The 19,788-nt window shown below is 41.4% G+C and overlaps 1 protein-coding gene across 16 annotated transcripts in view; it reads right to left on the minus strand.

The window, feature by feature from the left end:
* Samd12 (sterile alpha motif domain containing 12) overlaps positions 1-19,788 on the minus strand; it is a 422,167-nt gene that overhangs the window by 390,628 nt on the left and 11,751 nt on the right. For 10 of the 16 annotated variants that reach the window (XR_002396857.2, XR_015442907.1, XM_087190712.1 and 7 more), the window contains exon 2: positions 4,690-4,860. The exons of the other annotated variants lie outside the window; for them this stretch is intronic. Coding sequence is in view for 8 of the 10 variants with exons in the window: in XM_087190712.1 (XP_087046838.1) it covers positions 4,690-4,726 (37 nt within the window). In the remaining 2 variants the exon portion in view is untranslated. The remainder of the gene's footprint in view (positions 1-4,689; positions 4,861-19,788) is intronic. 16 annotated transcript variants of the gene reach the window in all.

Raw genomic sequence — 19,788 nt, forward strand, 5'->3', positions numbered from 1 at the left:
AAGATCATGGATCATTTAGGATATATATGATTTCAATTAAAGATGAACAAATACAAACTGGATTAAATAATAAGGAAATATACTAGCTTTTACCACAGGACATCCAGTCACAGTTCAAGGTCAGAGTTTGCTGATTTTATAGCTCAACAGTGTCATGAAGGACCTTGATTTTCCTTTCCTCTCTCCATGCTGCACCCACAGCACCATCTTTACCCCAAACTTTATCCTAAACCCAGAGCTGTAAGCCTTTGGTTGTTATCCTGCAGTACAGAGCAGCTGACTGGCTATGGTTCTCTCTTCCCCAAACCTTCTCCAAATTCTCTTCTTTCCTCACTGGCCAGGAAGGAACACATGCCCATTACCAAACTCAAACCTTGGCTGTGAAGAGAGACTCAGCTTCACGCCAACTGACCTTCAGCCACGGTGAATCCCACACCACACTGTAGCTACTCAACAAGGCAGGGGAACAGAATGGACACTGGGGAACCCACTACCAGGCCCAAAGTAGACAGGGATGGGAAGTGAACATAGCAGCCAAAGCCTGTGGAGCATCTGGGTAATTACTATTAATACAAATCAACTTCTCCATCTCCAAAGAATAGCCTACTTACAGTGACTATTCAATTAAAACCCTAAAATTGTGATTATCTTTAAAAAGCTGTGCTTCTGTAGGGAGATAAGGGATTGACACGGGTTAGATTGAGATACTAATAAAGAAAGGAAAATGCTTTGATCTTTCTCTGCAGTACCACCCCCTGCTGCTTCCTCCCTTGAAATCCGGGGCCTAGAAATGCCACTGAGGTGCTCGTCACTTCCAAGACTCCCATTCTCTTCCCTTCATTTTTCATCACACCAGACTCTCACTCTTCCTGCACCTCTGTCACTTGGTCCCTCCTCGAAGAAAAACATTCCACACCTATGTATCACTTTACATTTCCACCAGCAATGGACCTTCCAATTTGGAGGGAAGTAGGTTTTTGCTCATGAAAAAAAGATGGTGCCCTCAACATAACATCTCCAAACAATGCTTGAATATAAATTTATTTCCAGTGAAAATTGTCCCTATTACATTTTTTTTAAAGAGCAAGGTTTGTAAAATCCATTTGGGGTTTTAATTCATCCTTCTGAAGAACAGGTTGTCGGAACATTCAAATTAAATAAACGTGACAGTGGAAGCACGTCAGGTAAAGGCCACTCACTGCTTCCGTGTCAATTCAATACCTGGAAATCTGTGAGGCACAGGACTGGCGGGGAAGACCTGAGACAAGGGAAGAAAGTCTCAAAGTTGAAGTGGGAGCGGCTGAGCCCATTACACTGAGTAAATAACTTTACTGAAAACAAGAAAGGGCAGTGATGAGGACAGAAAAGAGGAAGCAAACCGGGGCGCCTTTCACAGGATGAGCAAAGAGCAGAAGGTCGCACCTTGTTAAGAGGCCACTAGAAAAGTGTTTCGGTTGTAAATACTGGGGACATGAAATTTTAGCAAAAACAAAGCATGGCCTGTCAGAAATAGTTTTAAATAAGTCCAAGACAAAAATCTAAATCAACGACTGGCTTTGCAATCAAGGAGGGAACGGCTATGGAGGATTAAAATATTTGTGTGAAGAATAAAGCTACGTGTGCAGAAAGCCACAAAATGTATTCTGCCTCCACCTTATAGATATCTTCCACAAGTATTATTAGCAGGGAAAGGCTTCCTTCTGATTTCAGGCATGATGGTATAGAGAGAGACTTCCGGTTCATGCTGCAATTCAACAGATGATGCTTAAGTGCCTATTATGTGCCAATTTCCAGGCCCGTAAGTGGACATGGTGGCAAGAATAAGAGATAGACTGTCTCTAGGAGCCTACAGCTGTGGGAGCGGAAGCAGACAGATCGGCTACGTGGACACTCCCAATAACCTTTCTTTTTAACAGTACTAGGCACCAAACTCAAGGCCTTCATGCTGAGTTATATCCCAAGCCCTTTATTTATTTATTTTTTAAATTTTGAGACAAGGTCTCACTAAATGGCTAAACTGCCCACCTGGGCTCAAACGTGAGATCCTCCCTCCTCAGCCTCCCAGAGCGCTGGGATTATGGGAGTGCACCACCACACCTGGCTCATTCCCAGAGCTTTTTGAGGATGATGAAATCCCTGGGGAGGAGAGTGTGTGAGGTGGTATAGCCAAAGGATTCTTGTTCCAGTAGCCGGAGACTCCTGGAAAGCTTTCTGAAGGGGAAGCCTAAGCCAAGGAGGTCGAACCGGGAATGCAGTAGACCTTTCTAGGAGGAAGGAGCAGCATGAACTGATGTGAAGAACATATGAGACTCTGATTTGATGGGCAGTGGATGGGGGAAAGGGGGAATTTATGGAGAAAAAGAACAGAGGGTATTGGTAAGCCATAGGTCAAAACAACTCAAATGTCCATCGATGGATCAATAGATAAATGTAATATATACATTCAGTGAAATATTTTTCAGCTCTAAATAGGGAAGACATCCTGATGTATACAAACAACATGGATAACACTGAAGACATATGCTAAGTGAAATAAGCCAGACTCAAAAGGACAATTACAGGCCGGGGATTTAGCTCAGTGGTTCCAGCACCTGCCTCACCAGCACAAGGTCCCAAGTTCGATCTCTGGTCCAAAAAAAAAAAAAAAAACGACAAATACAGTATGACTCCACTTAGATGAGGTTCTAAGGTACTCTGAGGAGTAGCCAAATTCATAGAGACAGAAAACAGAACAGTGGTTACCCAGGGCTGGCAGAGAGAAAATGAAGAGCTCCTGAGACTTAGATGCACACCCTTTGGTCTGGGACAATGAAAATGCTTTGATGACGGACAAGGGCGATGGTTACAAACGGTGCGGCTGTACTAACGCCACTGGACTGCACTCTTCAAGGTGGACGAAATAACATGTCGTGTATTTTTACAATAAAAAAAGTAAAACTTAAAAACAGAACCCCACTCCCTTTTATTTTAAGCCCCTACATTGCCCCACAGTGGAAAGAGAAGTTCCAAAGATAATTTTAATTAAAAAGTTCCAGTTTCTTCATCCATAATCCCATAATGATTTTCAGCTAGAATACATCATTTTGTTGTTATTATTCCTATTACATACATAGAAAAGAATAATAATGGTGGTAAAGAGTAGATTCCTTTGAATTCTCCTGGATAGGAAATTTTCTCCCAAAGGCCCCCTAGGCTGATGGGCAGAAGACAGCCTGGTCCTCCCAGGGGCAGCTTCGGAGCGGTCCTTATGGATGTGATTTGGGTTACAGGAGCAGACTCTAAGGACACTCTAGGCCTTGATTTGCTTCCTCACAATGATGCTAGAGGAGCCCAGGGCTCCCTGGCATCTTTGCAATCACCCTAAAGGACAAATGGATCTGACTCTCCAAGAAGTCACTCAACTTCCCAATCCTTCTCATCCCCACCTTGTAAACCAAGGGATGGGCCCTGCTCAAGGTCAATGTGCCTACACCCTGACAGAGCTTTGTCTTGAGTGGAGACAGTGCACAATCACTTCCCAGTAGAACCTTAGGATGAACTAGCTAAGTACCTGACAGGCAGCACTCCCAAAATCTATCAGGTAGAAAGTTCTAGCAGCTTCCTGAAGTGTTCTGTGCTTTGACAGAACAGATCTTTTCATAACGTACTCTTCCCTCCCATTATTTGCATGGATAACCCTTTCAGGAAATATTAATTTTCTCTTTTTTCCACCAGAGCTTTACCCGATCTTGAACCCTGTACATCCTCCTAAGCAATGCTGACAATTCACTCCTTTTTCATATTAGAAAATCTGTATGTGTCTCTATGTGTATGCACCATGCATTGCAAATACTTGCTCCTATGTCAACCTTGTCTATGAATAGGAGCCCCTGGGAGCAGCTGACTGCATCTTACTGCACTTTAGGAACTTACTGTCAAGTAACTAACTTCCAGTAGGTACTCAATTATCACTTGTAGCACGAGTGCAGATATGATAGACACTCATTTAATTCTACTCATTGCCACTGTCTATTAATTACTTATATGTTTATCAGAAAAGCAAAGACAGACTGTTTCCAATCTAATTGTATAATTACCCAAAAATATGTTAAAAAATCACAGCACCATAATGCTGCCCCAAAACTGATTTACTTGACTGCCAATTTCAGAGCAGAGAATGTTTTATTCATTTGTGTATCTACAAAGCCTAAATAGCTGTACATATTCACCACCCAATAAATGTTGCTAAATGAGTCATCTTAGAAACAAATATATTCTAATCCCCATCATTAGTTATTAGAACCAAGATTGTTTACAACTCCTATATGTCTTACTTCAAATTAGTGATAAAGTTCTGGAGGGCATGGCTCTTCTTCTCTGATTCCTCAGATAAGAAGGTAGCATACCATAGCTGATATCCTTCAGATATCTGATTAATCCATGGCCCATTCATTACCTCCTGGACTCAAATTCAGCAGAAGCTACCCTCCAGAAGTAATCTGGGCTTCACAAAAGGTCTCTAACTCTCTGTAGCAGACATTCCTGATCAAAATGCATTCCCAACACGCTCCTCTTTGCCATCTCCTACAAACAAGGTACATAGCCAAATACTCAATTTCACAGCCTCCCTTGCAGCTACAAGCGGCTAAGCAGAAGTCTGATGGGAGAGTGTGTACTGGACTGACAAATGAGGACAGACATTGATGTCACCTTGCTCTCTTCTCTGCCCAGAACACAGACGTGACATGTAGAGCAGCTATAGATATTCCATGACCACAGGGCTGCAAACAAGGGAGGACATCAGAAGGCACAGGCACATTGGTTCTGCCAGCACTGGGCTCCTCAGTCTTTGCTTTTAATTGCCCACCTTCGATCTTGATCCTGTGAGAGAAAAGTAATCACCTGCTTGTGAGGTTACTGAGTCAGGTCTTCTATAACTTTCAAATGGACCACTGAAAAAATGACCTGATTCCAATTTAACCAGTAACATATGATTGCTTAGCTCTTCAGATTGGAGAAAAAAAAAAAAAAGAAAAATTCTATCCTGGGAAAATATTCTGGTCCAGGTTTCATAACTGCCATGATGACTAAGAAGTTGGATTAGTATTAGCTTAGCAAGGAAAGAGTACACTAAGAACGTATGTTGTAACCATGACACAACAATCAATCAATCAAGATAACCTGGTGAAGACCTAAGATCAAAACTCTTACTCCCGCTGGGTGCCTTCTGGTACCAGAACACAACCTAGAGCATTCACACAAAAGCTTTTGCATGCATGAGTGGGAATGTGTCCCTGGCTATCATATCATTGATGCTTCTACATGAAAACACACCCTGTGTTTATCTCAGGAACACAGGCTTGGGTCTGACTCACAGAGGAGGGTACTGTGTCTCCTTGGGCAAAGGAACCTCTCCTGCCAACAAGTGCCAGGATGGGGTCAACAAAGGACGGGTCACTGACCAAATCCAGCCTGTGCTCTTCCCACGTGGCTGTGACCCAAGGACGGTTTTCACATTTTCAAATGATTGGGAAAAATAAAAAGGAGAATATTTTGTGACACATGACAATTATAGAAAATTCAAATTTCAATGTCCCTGAATAATGTGTGGGTGTCTGTGTGTGGGTGTGTGTGCGTGCACATGCATGTGGATACTCAGGAATGAACCCAGGGCCTCTGCAAGGATCTGTATCCCAGTCCCTTTTTATTTTACTTTGAGACAGGGCCCCATTAAATTGCCCAGGCTGGTCAAGAATTTGAGAGCCTCCTGTCTCAGCCTCCCAGAGTGCTGGGATTATAAGCATGCACCACTACAACCAGCTTATGAAGTTTTACTGGAACACAGATGTGCTTATTTATGTTTTGCCTGTCTATGCTTTTGTAGTACAATAGCAGATCTAAGTAGTTGTGACAGAGACTTTATGACCCTCAAAGACTGAAACATTTACCAGCTGGCCCTGTATAGAAAATAGTGGTTGATCCTTGCTCTGAAGAAAAGTACAATTACATCCTGGAGGACCCTAGAATCCAAAAGCCCCAGCCCCTCCACCCTAGTGACAGGGAGGAAGAACTCACGAGTCTCCATAGAACTTGCCTCTGATTTATTCCACACACCTCCACTTCCAGGCATTTTCAATGAACTCAACTGTATTTATCCTTTGGGTCCATCTATGAGGCACTAGAATACGATCTCCAAGCCTTTCCTTTGTCGGCTATATGTAGTTTTATATATACATGGTGAAGCTTCAAATTGTAAATATGGGCAGAACTCCTTTTCTCCCTATCAAACATGATAGGACTAAAAAACAAATTCCCAGATGTGTAATTCTGCAGCTTTAAAAGATGAGCCCATCCATCCCCAGAAGCCTAACCAGTAATGCACGGCTTCCTATTCCATGCCAAAGGTCAGAGAGAAGGAGCTCGTTCCATCCATGAATGAGAGGGGAAGAAATAACATGGCAGGTGAAGGACTAAACCCACAAAGCACACCCAGCTGTCCTCATGAGTCTGGTAGCCCAGAAGACAATGGTGTGGCCACTGCAGCTGGGCCCAGGTGACTCTTTCCCAGCCAGATGTTCTAACCACATGCAGCTGTGTCGGGACACTGTGTCCTCTTAGCCACACGATCCACACGCACTCCGGTCTGCCTGTCTACAGAGACAGCTTCATCTTTGTAAGGTAGTTCATTATAAGGGAATCTGTTCCCTAAAGAATACTTAAGTGGAATCATCACATCAAACATTCACTCATCCTGCCCATGTATCTGGACTACACAATCTAAACAGAGAAGATAGTAAAAGGATGCTTAACTTCCATATTTCAGCATCAAGAGAGGGACAAAAGGCTTCCTACAAATCTCTAAGGAACACGTACATTAATTCTGCTCATTCATGAGAAGACAAGGGTAAATAGACACAAAGGGAGGAGATTCGGAGAGCAGATTGTGATCAGTGATCTACACTGGCTTTTCTAAACCATGATGCCGAAAGAAACACATTTCACCTTGTGAATCAGTGTATGAATACACCTGCATCCACAGATGGGCAATAAACTAGTTTTTTATGAATAAGACTTCCTTTTATTACATGTGATCTACCCTGACTTTCTCACATGGAATCCCACTAAGTAAAAATGAAAATGATGGGACTACAGATAGGGTAGATATAAGAAGACCGAACACCAGAGAGAAGCCAGACCACCGAAAGACCTTGGGGCTGAGGAATGACATGGATGTGAGTTCCTTGTCCCATATACTCCAGACTTGGAGCTGAAGAAGCCCACGACCTGGAAATGCCAATGCACACAGGCAAAAGGCAAGACACAACGAAACCCTGCTCTCCCTAGCCAAGGGGCCAGGAAGGGTCAGCCTAGAAAGATAGAACTTTTACCAACAATAGTTGCTTTACTCAAACATTACAGAAAAAAATGTGATCCTACCATCCATGCTCACAGAGGCTCGGTAGAGAGATTTCACACTAGGCTGTAACGAGGTGCTCAACAAGGTAGAGCCATACGAGGTCAAGTAGCAAGCAAAGACTTTCACATCTGTCCAATGGTAATCAGGCCACCTGCCCATCACCATAACGTCCACTGAGATCACGGGGCAGTGTGACTCTGCCTCTCTCCCCAGTCAGGCAAGATGACGTGAACCCTCTTTCCTGGGTGAGGAGTCAGGACTCTCACCACCACCTAGCCACAAGGAAGATGCCCTAGCTCTCATGTCCAAATGAGGTTAAGTCAGGAAGCTGTGTTGTTCTCTCTACCCTGTAGCAGGGAGGTGGTATCCCCTCTTTTCCTTGCCCAGAGTGACATTAAAGAAAGCTTGCCAAAATAGAAGGTTTAAATAAAATCCAATCTCATAATATGAAGTGAAATATCCAAATTTCAATCAAAAAATCACCCCAAACCAAAAACCAGAAAAATCTCAAACTGAATGAAAAAAGATAACCAATAGATGCCAACATTGAGGTGACAGAGATGTAGAATTATCTGACAAGGATTTTAAAGCAGCCATGCTAAAAATGTTTCAATGACCAATCACACCTGCAACAGAAATAGCTTCAGCCAAGAAATAAAAAGTATCTGCAAAGAAACAGAAGTCATAAATAACAACAGATGGAAATGTTACAACTGAAAAATGTAAAAGATTCAGCGGATAGGCTCAGTAGCAGAATGGAGGAAACAAAAAGTTTAACTGGAAAGGATAGAGGGCACTTTTCTGGGAATGGAACTGTTACACACTGTTATATAATACTGTATGGTATTATATAAGTATAGATATTCTACAATGGGATACAATATTATATAAGTAAAAGCTCATGGAACACTTTATATATGTGCTTTTTGTTATTTACAAATTAACCTAAAATGTAATACAAGCAGAATTCAATACAGACACTACATATACTTTATTTATAAAAAGGTAAAGTAAAAAGTGAACCTAATCCTGCAGGAAGTCTTTACATTGCACAATCTGGTATCCCAAGGGAGTCCTGCAGAATTAGCACACATGGAGGACTTGTCATTGTGATAACTAAAAGGTATTTCAAAAAGGGAAAGATTCTGAGACACTGAACAACATGTTTGAGGCCACCATGAAAATGGCCAAGGGGTCAGGACTGCCAGAACTACTTAACAACTGGCATCTGAGTTAATTAAATTTAAATACAATATATATGTATTCCCTCCGTTGCACTAATCTCATTTCCCCAGCTCCCAGAAGTTGTTGATACCATATTAGACAGTGCAGATTATGGGATATTCCATGATCACAGAAAGTTCTATTAGAAAGGGCAGGTTTGAAGGTCATCAGTGTCTTGCTCCCCAATGTTAAAGTCATATGAATGTGTTTTGTAAATGTTACTTTTAAAAAAATGAATAAACTAGAACTTGAGGTCAGAAATTATTTTAGAAAAATTATTACTTTTCTATAATTGTTTAATTGTTTTTAATGATGTAAGGAATTATATCTATGCTCTAGGGCTAAAGAAAAAAAGCAATGAGATAATTACAGATTTTACAAAATTTTTAGCTCTTTGAGAATGATCAGGCTTTGTTAACATGTCTATTGCTCTTTGATACACTTTTCAGACATGGTTTTATAAAAGCAAGTGACTTCCTGTTCAGTAATTTTAGACAACTGCCAGATCTTTGAATAATCTATTCCCTAACCTGGTTGCTTTTGTGTCACAAATCACAGTTATTTTCCTGTTACAAGCTTTTAGAAACCCAAGATTATCTCTGAGGGGGACAGAGAGAAATTGGGATTCAGAAATAAATCAGCTCTGGTAAAGCTCAGCATCTACTAAAATAGTGGCTCCCAAATGCCAATCCAGAAGACAGAGAAATAGAGGACAAAGCTCTCACTGGTCTTCAGTGAAATGAAAAAGTAGGCAGTTAGTGTTCTGCTCAGGGTAAAGGCCGAGTCTTTGTTCCAATACTGTATCATCTTTCCTTCATTTTTGGTATTAACTGTGTATCCTTATGAAGTTGCATAAAAGATAGTGTTTGTGTATGACTTTTAGTGTCCCCTACTTAAAACAAAGTCTATACAAACTAAAAGTCTGATTACTTCTATGCTACTGACCCAAAAAGAAGCTGCCCAGCAGTTATGTTACACACAATACCAGGAAAGAGAAAGTAATGATGAGCGGAACTGTGAAAGGTAACAATTATTTCCAAGCCTAGAGAATCAGGAAAGACTTCACAGGAATCTGGTATCTGGGTGAGCCTGAGGAAGATGGGCTTCCCCGCACAGATCAGGGGACAGTATCTGAGCAAATGAGCCTCTAATTCTTACATACGGGAGTTATGTTTTATTTATTTTTAATTAATTTTATTGGTACAATTTAGATATTCAGTTCAGATTAGGGAAAGTCAAGGTATTACAAGGAGCAGCAAATTACATGGAACCTAAAGTACATGAAAAGAAATCATGGAAGGGCTGGCATGCTCTTGCCTGACATACACAGTCTTGGGCTGAATCCCTCACACTAAAATAAAGGAAATAAATCATACGGCCTAGACTGGACCTTGGGTATTGGCACAAGAAGTTTGAAATTCTTTTTCACTAAACATGTATACAATCTGTGGCAGGGTGGTGTGTCAACTTGACTGGCTTTGGGATGATGTTTTGGCCTTGGAGCCTGCAAACCATGGACTGAATCTCCTAAAACCATGAGCTAAATTAAAACTTCTCCTTCTTTAAACTGTGGGTGTCAGGTGCTATATCCTAGTCACAGGAAAGCTGATTAGTACACAGTGTTTCAAGCAAGAAGAACCTTGCTTAGCTCATTTTGTTTCAGTCATATGGACAAATAAACAACCAGTGACAATATTCATAGTCAATGTGTTGATACAGGAGGATCCTTCAAAATGTAGTTTGTCTCATCAAAAACCTCTTGCCTGGAGCTGAGGGTATAGCTTATAGTAGAGGTTGTGCTTAGCACAGGCTGGATCCCAGCATCACCAAAAAACAACATTCCATACTTTTATTCCTTACTCTGAACTCCCAAAGCATTTACCCACACTACTCAGGGCAGTGCATTACCACTTCTTAAAAGTCACTCTCACCAAGTTACGCTTTCAGTAAATTGTATTTTTGTTCATTAACACAAGGAGCTTTAAATACTGGGCCCATCCTGGAAGGTAAGTGATAACTACAAAAACAAACCCCAAGCCCTTAGGGTCCCACCCAAGTCCTAGAGCTGGGCGCTAGAGGGCCTGCATCCGGTGGCCATCTGCACCATAGCCATGCACACTGCTCTAAGACATAACTAAAGAAAGAAAACCACAAGCCAGCAACAGAGAGCATGACTATGTATTTAAGAAAGGATTTATATTCCTACTTTGCTTTTCAAATCACACAGTACTTCTAAAATATGCTACCAGTTTCCTCATTGGTCTGTATCTTCTTGGCTGGTATACAAAAACAAAACAACCAAAGTCTAAAGAATCTACTCTGAAAGAGTAGCAATTCATTTTATGGTGGTGTAAATTATTTCTAAGGATGCTTCCAGTCACTTCTCAATATGATGGCCATTAAAACATTGTAAACACCAACTGTTACCACTTAACTATCTCCTTAAGATTAGCGAGGAGGGGGAAAATCAAGAACACAAAGCTGAGATCAGAGAAAGTCTATCAGTCCAATCATTTTGCCTCCTTGGCTGCTGCCGCTATGAAAAGCCATGAGGAAGAAAGCACTTGTCTATTTAGCAGAGTCCTCCTGCTTTGCTCTGCCTAGTAACCTTCCCATAAGTCAATTAACAGGCTCACATCTCGCCCTGTTTACTAATCTTCCCTCAATCCTCCTGTTCATTTATGAACAAACCATTCCCTTCTTTTTCTCCTTCTCCACAGCAAAACTATTCTAAGTGCATTGTTGTTTAAAGTCTAAACAGACCCTACCACTTTTCTACGCATTCTGCACGGCAGCACTGACTGAATCTCCACGCATTCATCCCTTTGGGGCACAGTGAATGTCACTTTACAACAACTTTGGCCTTGGCCAAGGGAGTTAAGTCAAAGGACAGTGGGCAAGATGAAAGCAAGGACAGTAAACCAGCTGATGTGTTTGTTTGGCCTCTTGTGCCTTTGTGACATGAAGAACAGCAAGCCCAGAAGACTGGTGTCTCTTCAACCAGGATGGGGCAAAGCAACCCTTCTGACCAACCAGAAGGATCCGGGCCCAGCTAACCAGAAGACTATAGTAAGTGCGTCCCTGTAACCTGTTCAGACTGCAAAACAGTGTGCTCCCCAGCAGTAGCTAACACACATGCCGAGAACATTTAGATTCTAGAGAGATCTATTAGGGTCCCATTTTACAGATGAACAAACTGAGTCAGAGAAGTTAAGCCAATTGTCCACTCGTATGCCAACAAAGGACAGAGGCCACAGTCCAAGTTCACAGCCAGTGAGCCCTTCACCTCTGCTCCAGAGAGCAGGATCCGTCTGCTATCCAACCCCCACTCCCACTCAGGTCCTGGGCCTGGCCCTTCCACTGTGACTGCTGCCACTAGTGATCCTTTAACCACGGCTCCAGAAAAGGCTTTAGGCTTCAGTCTTCCTTGTGTCTCGCCAAACTGGTCACTACCGATCTCGGGCAACCTTCACACTCTCCCTCCCTCGGCATCTGACACCTTAGCTCTGTTGGCCGCCCTCTTCCTTCTCTAGCACCTCCCAGATCCTTATTTACTTTCACCTGTAACTGTCCCCATCCACACCCTCCTTTGTTTTTCTCTGCCAGCTTGGCAGCTCGCTGCTTCTTCCCTCCTTTTGTTACTAGATAGCTTCTATTGGCCAAGAACTTTGCCAGACCCTGGAGAGTCTAGGAGAGTAAATGGGGTGCAGTCCGTGCTCAGAGAAGACGAGGACCCAACAGAGGAGACAACCGTCAAGCAGAACCCAGCTTGTAAACGTGCACATAGCACTGACAGGCCTGTGCGTGGTAGGGAAGGGGGACCCCACCTTGCCTAGGGCCTAGCAAAGCCTTCCTGAGAACACGCAGGAATCCACTGGGCAGTCAAGTGGGCAGATGGAAACCGTGGAGCTGGAGAGACACTGACATTTTCACAGGGAGAACGGAAAGCCCCGAGTGTGTGCAGGGAGCAGACGGTTCCTGCTGGACACTGCTGGAGAGGGGGAAAGGCACAGGTCCGCAAGAGCCTGCTGGGGCCCCGAGAGGATTCTGCTCTTTATCTTAGGGCCAATGAGGATTTATTAAAACTCAGCTGCTAGGAGAAGTCTTCCCACCTCATCTAATTGCTGTTTGAGGCCGTTTCTAGATTATTCCAAGCCCCAGCACACACCATTATAGAAATGGACTACAGTGCAATTTTTATTGATGACCAAAGCACCAGTACTGATTCCCTCACTCACAAAACCTGACCGCTCTTCGCGACTAAACTCTGGTAACGTCAATGAATTTAGAGACACAGACGTTTGAACTGAAAGACCTAGCCCCTTGGAACACGTGACCTAGAGATTTCAGAGACAGGATAAGAGAAAAATGTCCAAAACAAGGGAAGTAATCTGCAACCGCCATGCCTAGCATAGAGCAAATCCTGAATCCCGGCCCTAGAGCAGCAGAAGTGACTACCGGAAGGGACTACAGGAAGCTAACTCAAGAAGAAGCTGCTCTGGCCACTGATATAAATTAGACCAATGTGGGGCATCTCCTCACCCACCCAGGCCTCCCTTGGCACAGCTGACTCTTCATTTGAGGCTCCACTTAAACAGCTCCTCCTGGGCAAGGACATTCCTGACCACATAATCTAAATCACTTCCCAGGCAAACAGCAACCTTTATCATCCTGTAATTCCCTACATGGCCCTTGGGCGTCTGATATGGAACATCAGGTGTGTGAGAACAAGGACTGTGCCAGGGTTAGAACCCAGCAGAGGGCACGGAACCTGTAAATAACACATTGAGCAAAGAAACATGGGGATGGGATGCCCTCCTCTTCTAGACACAGCCTCCTATACTTGTTTATGGCATCTGATTCTCTCTGCAAGGCTGTTTGAGATATTCCTATTTAATGGGGACCCTTAAAACCTGTAACTGTATGCAAGGTTTCCTACCGGTGTGTGCCCCTGCATTCCCTAGCTTGCATTATACACATCAAAGGATCCACATCTGTTACGGACCAAGGCGTACCCTCCCCCAGTCCTATGCTGAAGGACTACTCCCCAAGGTAACTATCTTTGGAGACAGGGCCTTTAAAGAGGTAAAGATTAAATGGGGTCATGAGGGTAGGTATCTAACCCAGCATAATGGGCTTGCTTTGTGTTTTATTTTGCAAACTGTGGGCACTCTACCAGTGAGCTACATCCCCAGCTTTTTTTCTATTTTTTGAGACAAAGTCTCACTAAGTTTCCCAGTCTGGTCTTGAACTTGCAAACCTCCTCCCTCAGACTTTGAAGTATGGTACCTGGTATTACAGGTGTGTGCCACCACAGCTGGCATGACGTCTGTCCTTGTAAGATGAGGCACCAGGGGTGTATACGGAAGGAAGGAGGCGGGGAAGGGAGGCGTTACTGGCAAGCCGAGGAAAAGGAGAAGAGGACACAGGAGACAGCAAACTTGCTGACAGCTGGATCTCCAGGTGACACGACTAGGAACTTAGACAAAGCCCTTCCCGGCGTTAGCTCTACATGTAGGCTTCTCAAGCAGGGAAGCCATTAAGTAGCTCCTTTGTATTTAGGCCTGGTGAAGTTGGGTTGGGGTTTGTGAGGCCTGGAATTCATACAGCACATATCATGTCACACAAAAGCTAGGCTCTAATGACTGGAAGGGTCTACGAATGTCAGTGAAGGATGCTGGTCTCCTAATTTCGTCTGTTAGGTAAAGAATGTGGATTTTAGCCAGGAGTGCAGCAGGACATCCCTGAGGGGTTAAAAGTGAGCAAATTGGTGTTTCAAGATTTTAAAACATGAAGCCAGGCATGATGGCACACGCCCGTAGTCCCGGCACTGAGGCTGTGGCAAGAGGATGCGAGTTTGAACCCAGCCTGGGCAAGTCAGTGAGTTGGCAAAACTCTGTTTAAAAAAAAAAAAATACATATATATATATATATATATATATATATATATGGCTGAGATGAGGGTCCTGGGTTCAAGTCCCACTATCACACACACACACAAACACTGGCATCAAAAAACAAAGTTCAGAGGGCCTCAGGTTCTCCAGACGAGAAGAGATAAAGGCTAAAGTTAGGACAAAGGTTAGGGAGCGAGCAGGGTGGGGAAATGGACTTAAAAATCATTTATTCAGATCAAAGGTCAGGAAGCTTGTCCTATAAAGGGCCAGACAGCCAAAGTTAGGCTTTGCAGACTGTACTGTTTGCATTAACTACTGAACTATGCCACTGTGGCACAATAAACAATATGAAAACTAACGAGCAGAACGATGTAACAATAAAACTTTATTTACAACAACAGTAATTTGCCAACCCTAACTTACACAGCAAAATGGTCAAGCGTGGCAACTGCCGGTGAGTAATGAAAACACAGAGTCGGGGGAACTGCTGGGCGTGAGGACCTTGCTGTTCTCACTGGCTTCAGTCATAAATTCGAGTCACTGAATGTCAGAAAGGGATGGAAAGTCATTAAAACTATATCGCTCCACAGCCTTATTTTATTGGCAAGGGTATTAGGGGCAGGTGTTTCTGAGGTGACCGCCACTTAGCAAGGACAGGACCAGAATTTCTAACTGGGGCCCAGTAGTGCCTCTGTGACATTACATTCCTCTTTCTTCCCCTGGATGGAAGGATTTTTCTCTCTTGGCCTCCAGACCACCACATCACATGCAATACTAATTATTACACATTTAATAAATATTGCTAGACACCAATCATGTGTCCTAGGGCCACTGAGAGATCACTTTCTATCTCGAGAACCTTAAAGTCTCATCTTTGTGACACAATCCCCAGAGCCATTTTGGTGCTTCTGATTTTCTTTTTTCAGATCTCCTATTTTTTAAATGGTTGTGAAACATACATCATGCTTCTGTGCTCTAAGGATTATTCACTCTCTAATCTGAATGGTGTTTTATGTTAAAAGCATATAGAGAATTTATTCAAGCCAAGAACTAAGGCACTGCTTATTCAGCCTCATGATAAGAAAGAATAAATCACAGATGTGCATTATCTGAACATAACTACAGTCGACTCCAATTGGAGACCAAAAAATTCCACTCAAATGCAAGCAAAATGCCTTATGACTATGCAGAATGAAACACCATGCAAAGAGAAAAGGTTAGAAGAAAATATTCCAAATACTAATAGTGACTGTCTTTTGAGGATGAATCCATGGATAATTTTTTTCTTTCTACTTTCCAAAGAGTATATATAATAAGGATGTAATTATAATTATTTTAAAAGGTTAATTTAAAAGGTAGGGAAATGATGCAATGTTGCATAATTTTCTAACTGCTGAATTTCTAATATCTTGCTCTAAGATATTACAAGCATCTATATTAGGTTAAAAAGAAACTTGAGGTTTACAAATTATACTTTTTGCTCTAAATACATGATATAGATATAAAACTGGATAAATTTTTTCCTCCATGCCTAGTGAACAACTCAGCTTTGCTTAAATATTTCCATACGCTATTTTCCTATCACTATCCTATTTTATAACACAACTCCCATTTTTCCTTATCTACCAACAATTAAACCCAACAAGGCACATCATCCCATCATCATAACTTCAAATTTCTATGGAAAATTATCTTTAAACACAGTTGCTTCTTTCTCATCCAAAGAGAAACCTTAGAAACACTGTGCTTTTTGTTTCTGCTTGCTTCTTTCAGGAAGCGCTTACCATCAGATTCCTCCTTAAGAAGGGGAGCTCAGATGTCACAAGGAAAGAGAAAAGCAATGTCGCAGAGCAAGTGACCTGCCAGTGGCTGAGCCCCTTCGGCTTGACAGTTAGCTCTTCCAAAGAGGCCATTTCCACATGAACGAGCTCCCACCCGCATTCCCATTCCTACTCTAGCGATGAAGAACGGCAGACGAGGAGGAGAGAAAGAGGCGACAGCACTCGAGTGGGGATGCAAAGGGACAGCTCTGCAGTGGCCCTTAGGGCCACCTCTCCACTCGCGTGTGAGAGACCCAGTTAGCAGAAAGGAACAGATGGGCTGGTCTCTAGGAGGCAGTCGGCAGGCTGCAGGCTTGAGTCAAGACTGGAGATGCCATAATCTCAACACATCCCTGTTTCCACTCCCAGTGCTCCTGAGCCCAGGAGTTCTGTACCCCGTGTGGTATTTTTCGATCTGTCCATTTCAGGCCCCTCAATAATACTCACCAATCTCCAATATAAAGAATACCACACCCCAAGAAGTTCCATAGTCAGGAAACTTCTTCTGCAGGACTGAATGTACTTTTCTATTTCGCTGTCACGACTGCCTGTGTCAAGTCTGAGCATGTGCACATGCACTACAGCATCAGAATGGGATTTGGGAAATTAGACTTTCTTCTGCATCCTATGACATGTTGTGTCGAAAGCCTGACACTGGGAACAAGATCTGAACTCCATCAATAAAGATTTTCTGAGCACCTACTACATACCAGAAATTCTTCCAGGTGCCAAAATACATCAGTGAAAAACAAGATTTCAATTGGGTGCAGGAAAAGTTTTGGTTAAAGGGATCATCTACAGTAATGAGAGTCCTAGAAAATGTACTTAGATTGATAAGTCTAACTTTCTTAGAATTAATACAGTAAAATGCACACAGACATTAAACTTATCTGGAAATCAATAAAAAGGCTAAATAAGAACATATATTCTGGACTCAGATGCTGGAGTACAAATACTTGATCTTTTCTGGGTAATTAATCAGCCCAGTGAAAGAACTAAATATTTTGATGTAAGAAGATTTCATTCTTTGCCCTAAATATAACCAGTCAGTTCACCTTACAATGATACCATGATGAATAAGCCTCATTCACATCTACAGGATTTTCTTTCTTTCTTTCTTCCTTTCTTTCCTTTTAAAGTGGGGCAGTCAAATATGAGCAGAGAGCCTAATACTGTCAAACACTTGAAGAAAACATTTAATGTGACAGGACACCAGATGAATAAATAAGAAGATATCTACTTTAAAAAATTAGGGAAAGAGAAATAAAGTTCAGTTATAAAATTAAAATGGTACCATTTATGCCCTCAATGAAATGTGGGGAGGTCCATATTTTCATCCACAAAATGGGATGTTAAAGCACTTTTTAAAAATAGCAAACGTTTTTAAATGATAGTAAAAATTATAAATGTTATAGGAGCTGGAAAATAAAATTAATATACCAGAAAATACAATTTTCATAAAACAAAAAGGAAATGTAGCAAACATAAGACTTTAATGAACCAGTCCAGCAAATTTATCATCTCAAGAACAGACGCCAATGAAAGAAAGAACAAAATGGATAAAAGGAAATCAAATAAATCAAAAAATTTCACAGAAATGAAGGAAAGACCACTAAACACAGTACACAATAGAGAAAAACAGACTTGCACCAAAGAATATTCTTAGAAAATTTCTGAACACTCGGACTAGAGAGAGGATTCAATAATTACAAGAAAAAAAGAGTGTATTTTGCACAAATGATCAGCAATCCGAATGTTTTCAAATTTCTCAAAAAGATTAGAAATGAGAAGATATTAAACATTTCAAAATTGTACAGGAAGATAATTTCCAATTTGAAAACATAAATATAATCAAGTTACAAGTTCAAAAGCAGCATAAAAACTTTCAGATGAGCAAGTTCTCAAAAGTATGCTTCTCACGTACCTTTTCTCAAAAAGTAGCTAAAGGATGTGATCCACCAAAATCAAGGTGAAAACAAAGTAAAGTGAAAACCCAGGATACTAAAACAGAAAATCTAACCCAAATACCTGAAAGAAAAAAACCCAAAGATAATGATGAAAGGAAATTCAAACCTAACAGCTATGAAGCAAATCTAAGGGACAACCAACCCTGCTGGGAACAAGTCCTGGTTCTTCAGGAGCAATTTCTGCAATGAAAAAAAACTGACAGAATTCTTATTGTCTGACTATACCAGAAGGAGATTTAACAAATGAGGGAAACTTTCAATGTGAAACAAGTTATAAGTTTATAGAACACTAAGGAAGTAATAATAGCAAAAATACTAGTTTTTTAAAAAAATAATTTTTAAAAAACTATGTTCACATATAATTTTAATAAAAATAAAGTCTAAATTTTAAGTTTATAAAGAACTTATACTTCCTGCCATACAGCAGGTATTCTGTAACTTTAAAAACCTTCATAATGATGTTGTCAATTCTCCATATAGTATACATAGGTTTTATATTCAACTACTGTTTTTACTAAGTGGCCTCAGCTAACGTACCAATCAGCCCAGAGTCTATCTCTACCTGCAACATTGGAATAAATACAATGTTGCAGGTATTAGAATGTTTATAAGGCACAATCCTTGGTAGAATCATTCAATAAATGTTGAATATTTATCTGCCTAGATTTGTATGTAAGACACTGAGATATATTTTATCACCTGAAAAATAAAACCCTAATTTAGAAATATTAACCAAAGAGGTCCCTCAGTGCCTGCATATACAAACACTGTTTCTGAATGCTTACTTAAGCAAAGATTCTAAAACCCTGAGAATAAAAATACCAGGACACCCTCCACAGTTTACCAAGTTAGCAACATGACTAGAGACCAAAATGAAAAATTTTTTTAAAAGATGGATTTAAAAGAATATATTGAAAATTAAAAGAATAAAATAGCATGGCAATAATCAATTGGTGTATGTGAATAAACAATCAGCTGTAATAAAGATGGATAAATATAACTTAAGCATGTTGCAACTGAGATCTACAATTAATTCGGATACTGCCTTTATACAGCAAAGACCTCCCCTTCCATCCAACACAGCTACACCTTTCACTGTAAAAGGTGGGCTATTTTTGATGTCTTCAGCCTGGACAATGACCATCAACAAGTGACAGGAGAGTCCAGAGAAGCATGGACACCCTCTAAATATGCAAAGTTACTTGTTTCCCTCTCAGGACTCTTATTGGCCTCACTAAGTGCTGTGTCTAAGAAACATGAGATCATTCCTTCCTTACACACATTTCCAAGCAAAATTTTACAAATAAACTTCATTAATATTTTACCAAAAACTACTAAGATTTGTGGGCCAGGGATTTAGCTCAGTGGTGCCACTGCCTGTCTTGCAAGTGCAAGGTCCTGAGTTTGATCCCCGGTATCACAAAAAAGGGGGGAGGGTTGCTAGACTAGCTTGTGCTGTCCCAGGTGCAGCTAGTTACTTATAC

Source organism: Heterocephalus glaber, unplaced genomic scaffold (assembly GCF_053883595.1).
Source record: "Heterocephalus glaber isolate CG9 unplaced genomic scaffold, H.glaber_assembly_v1.0 deba00001555, whole genome shotgun sequence".
Classification (NCBI taxonomy): Eukaryota; Metazoa; Chordata; class Mammalia; order Rodentia; family Bathyergidae; genus Heterocephalus; species Heterocephalus glaber.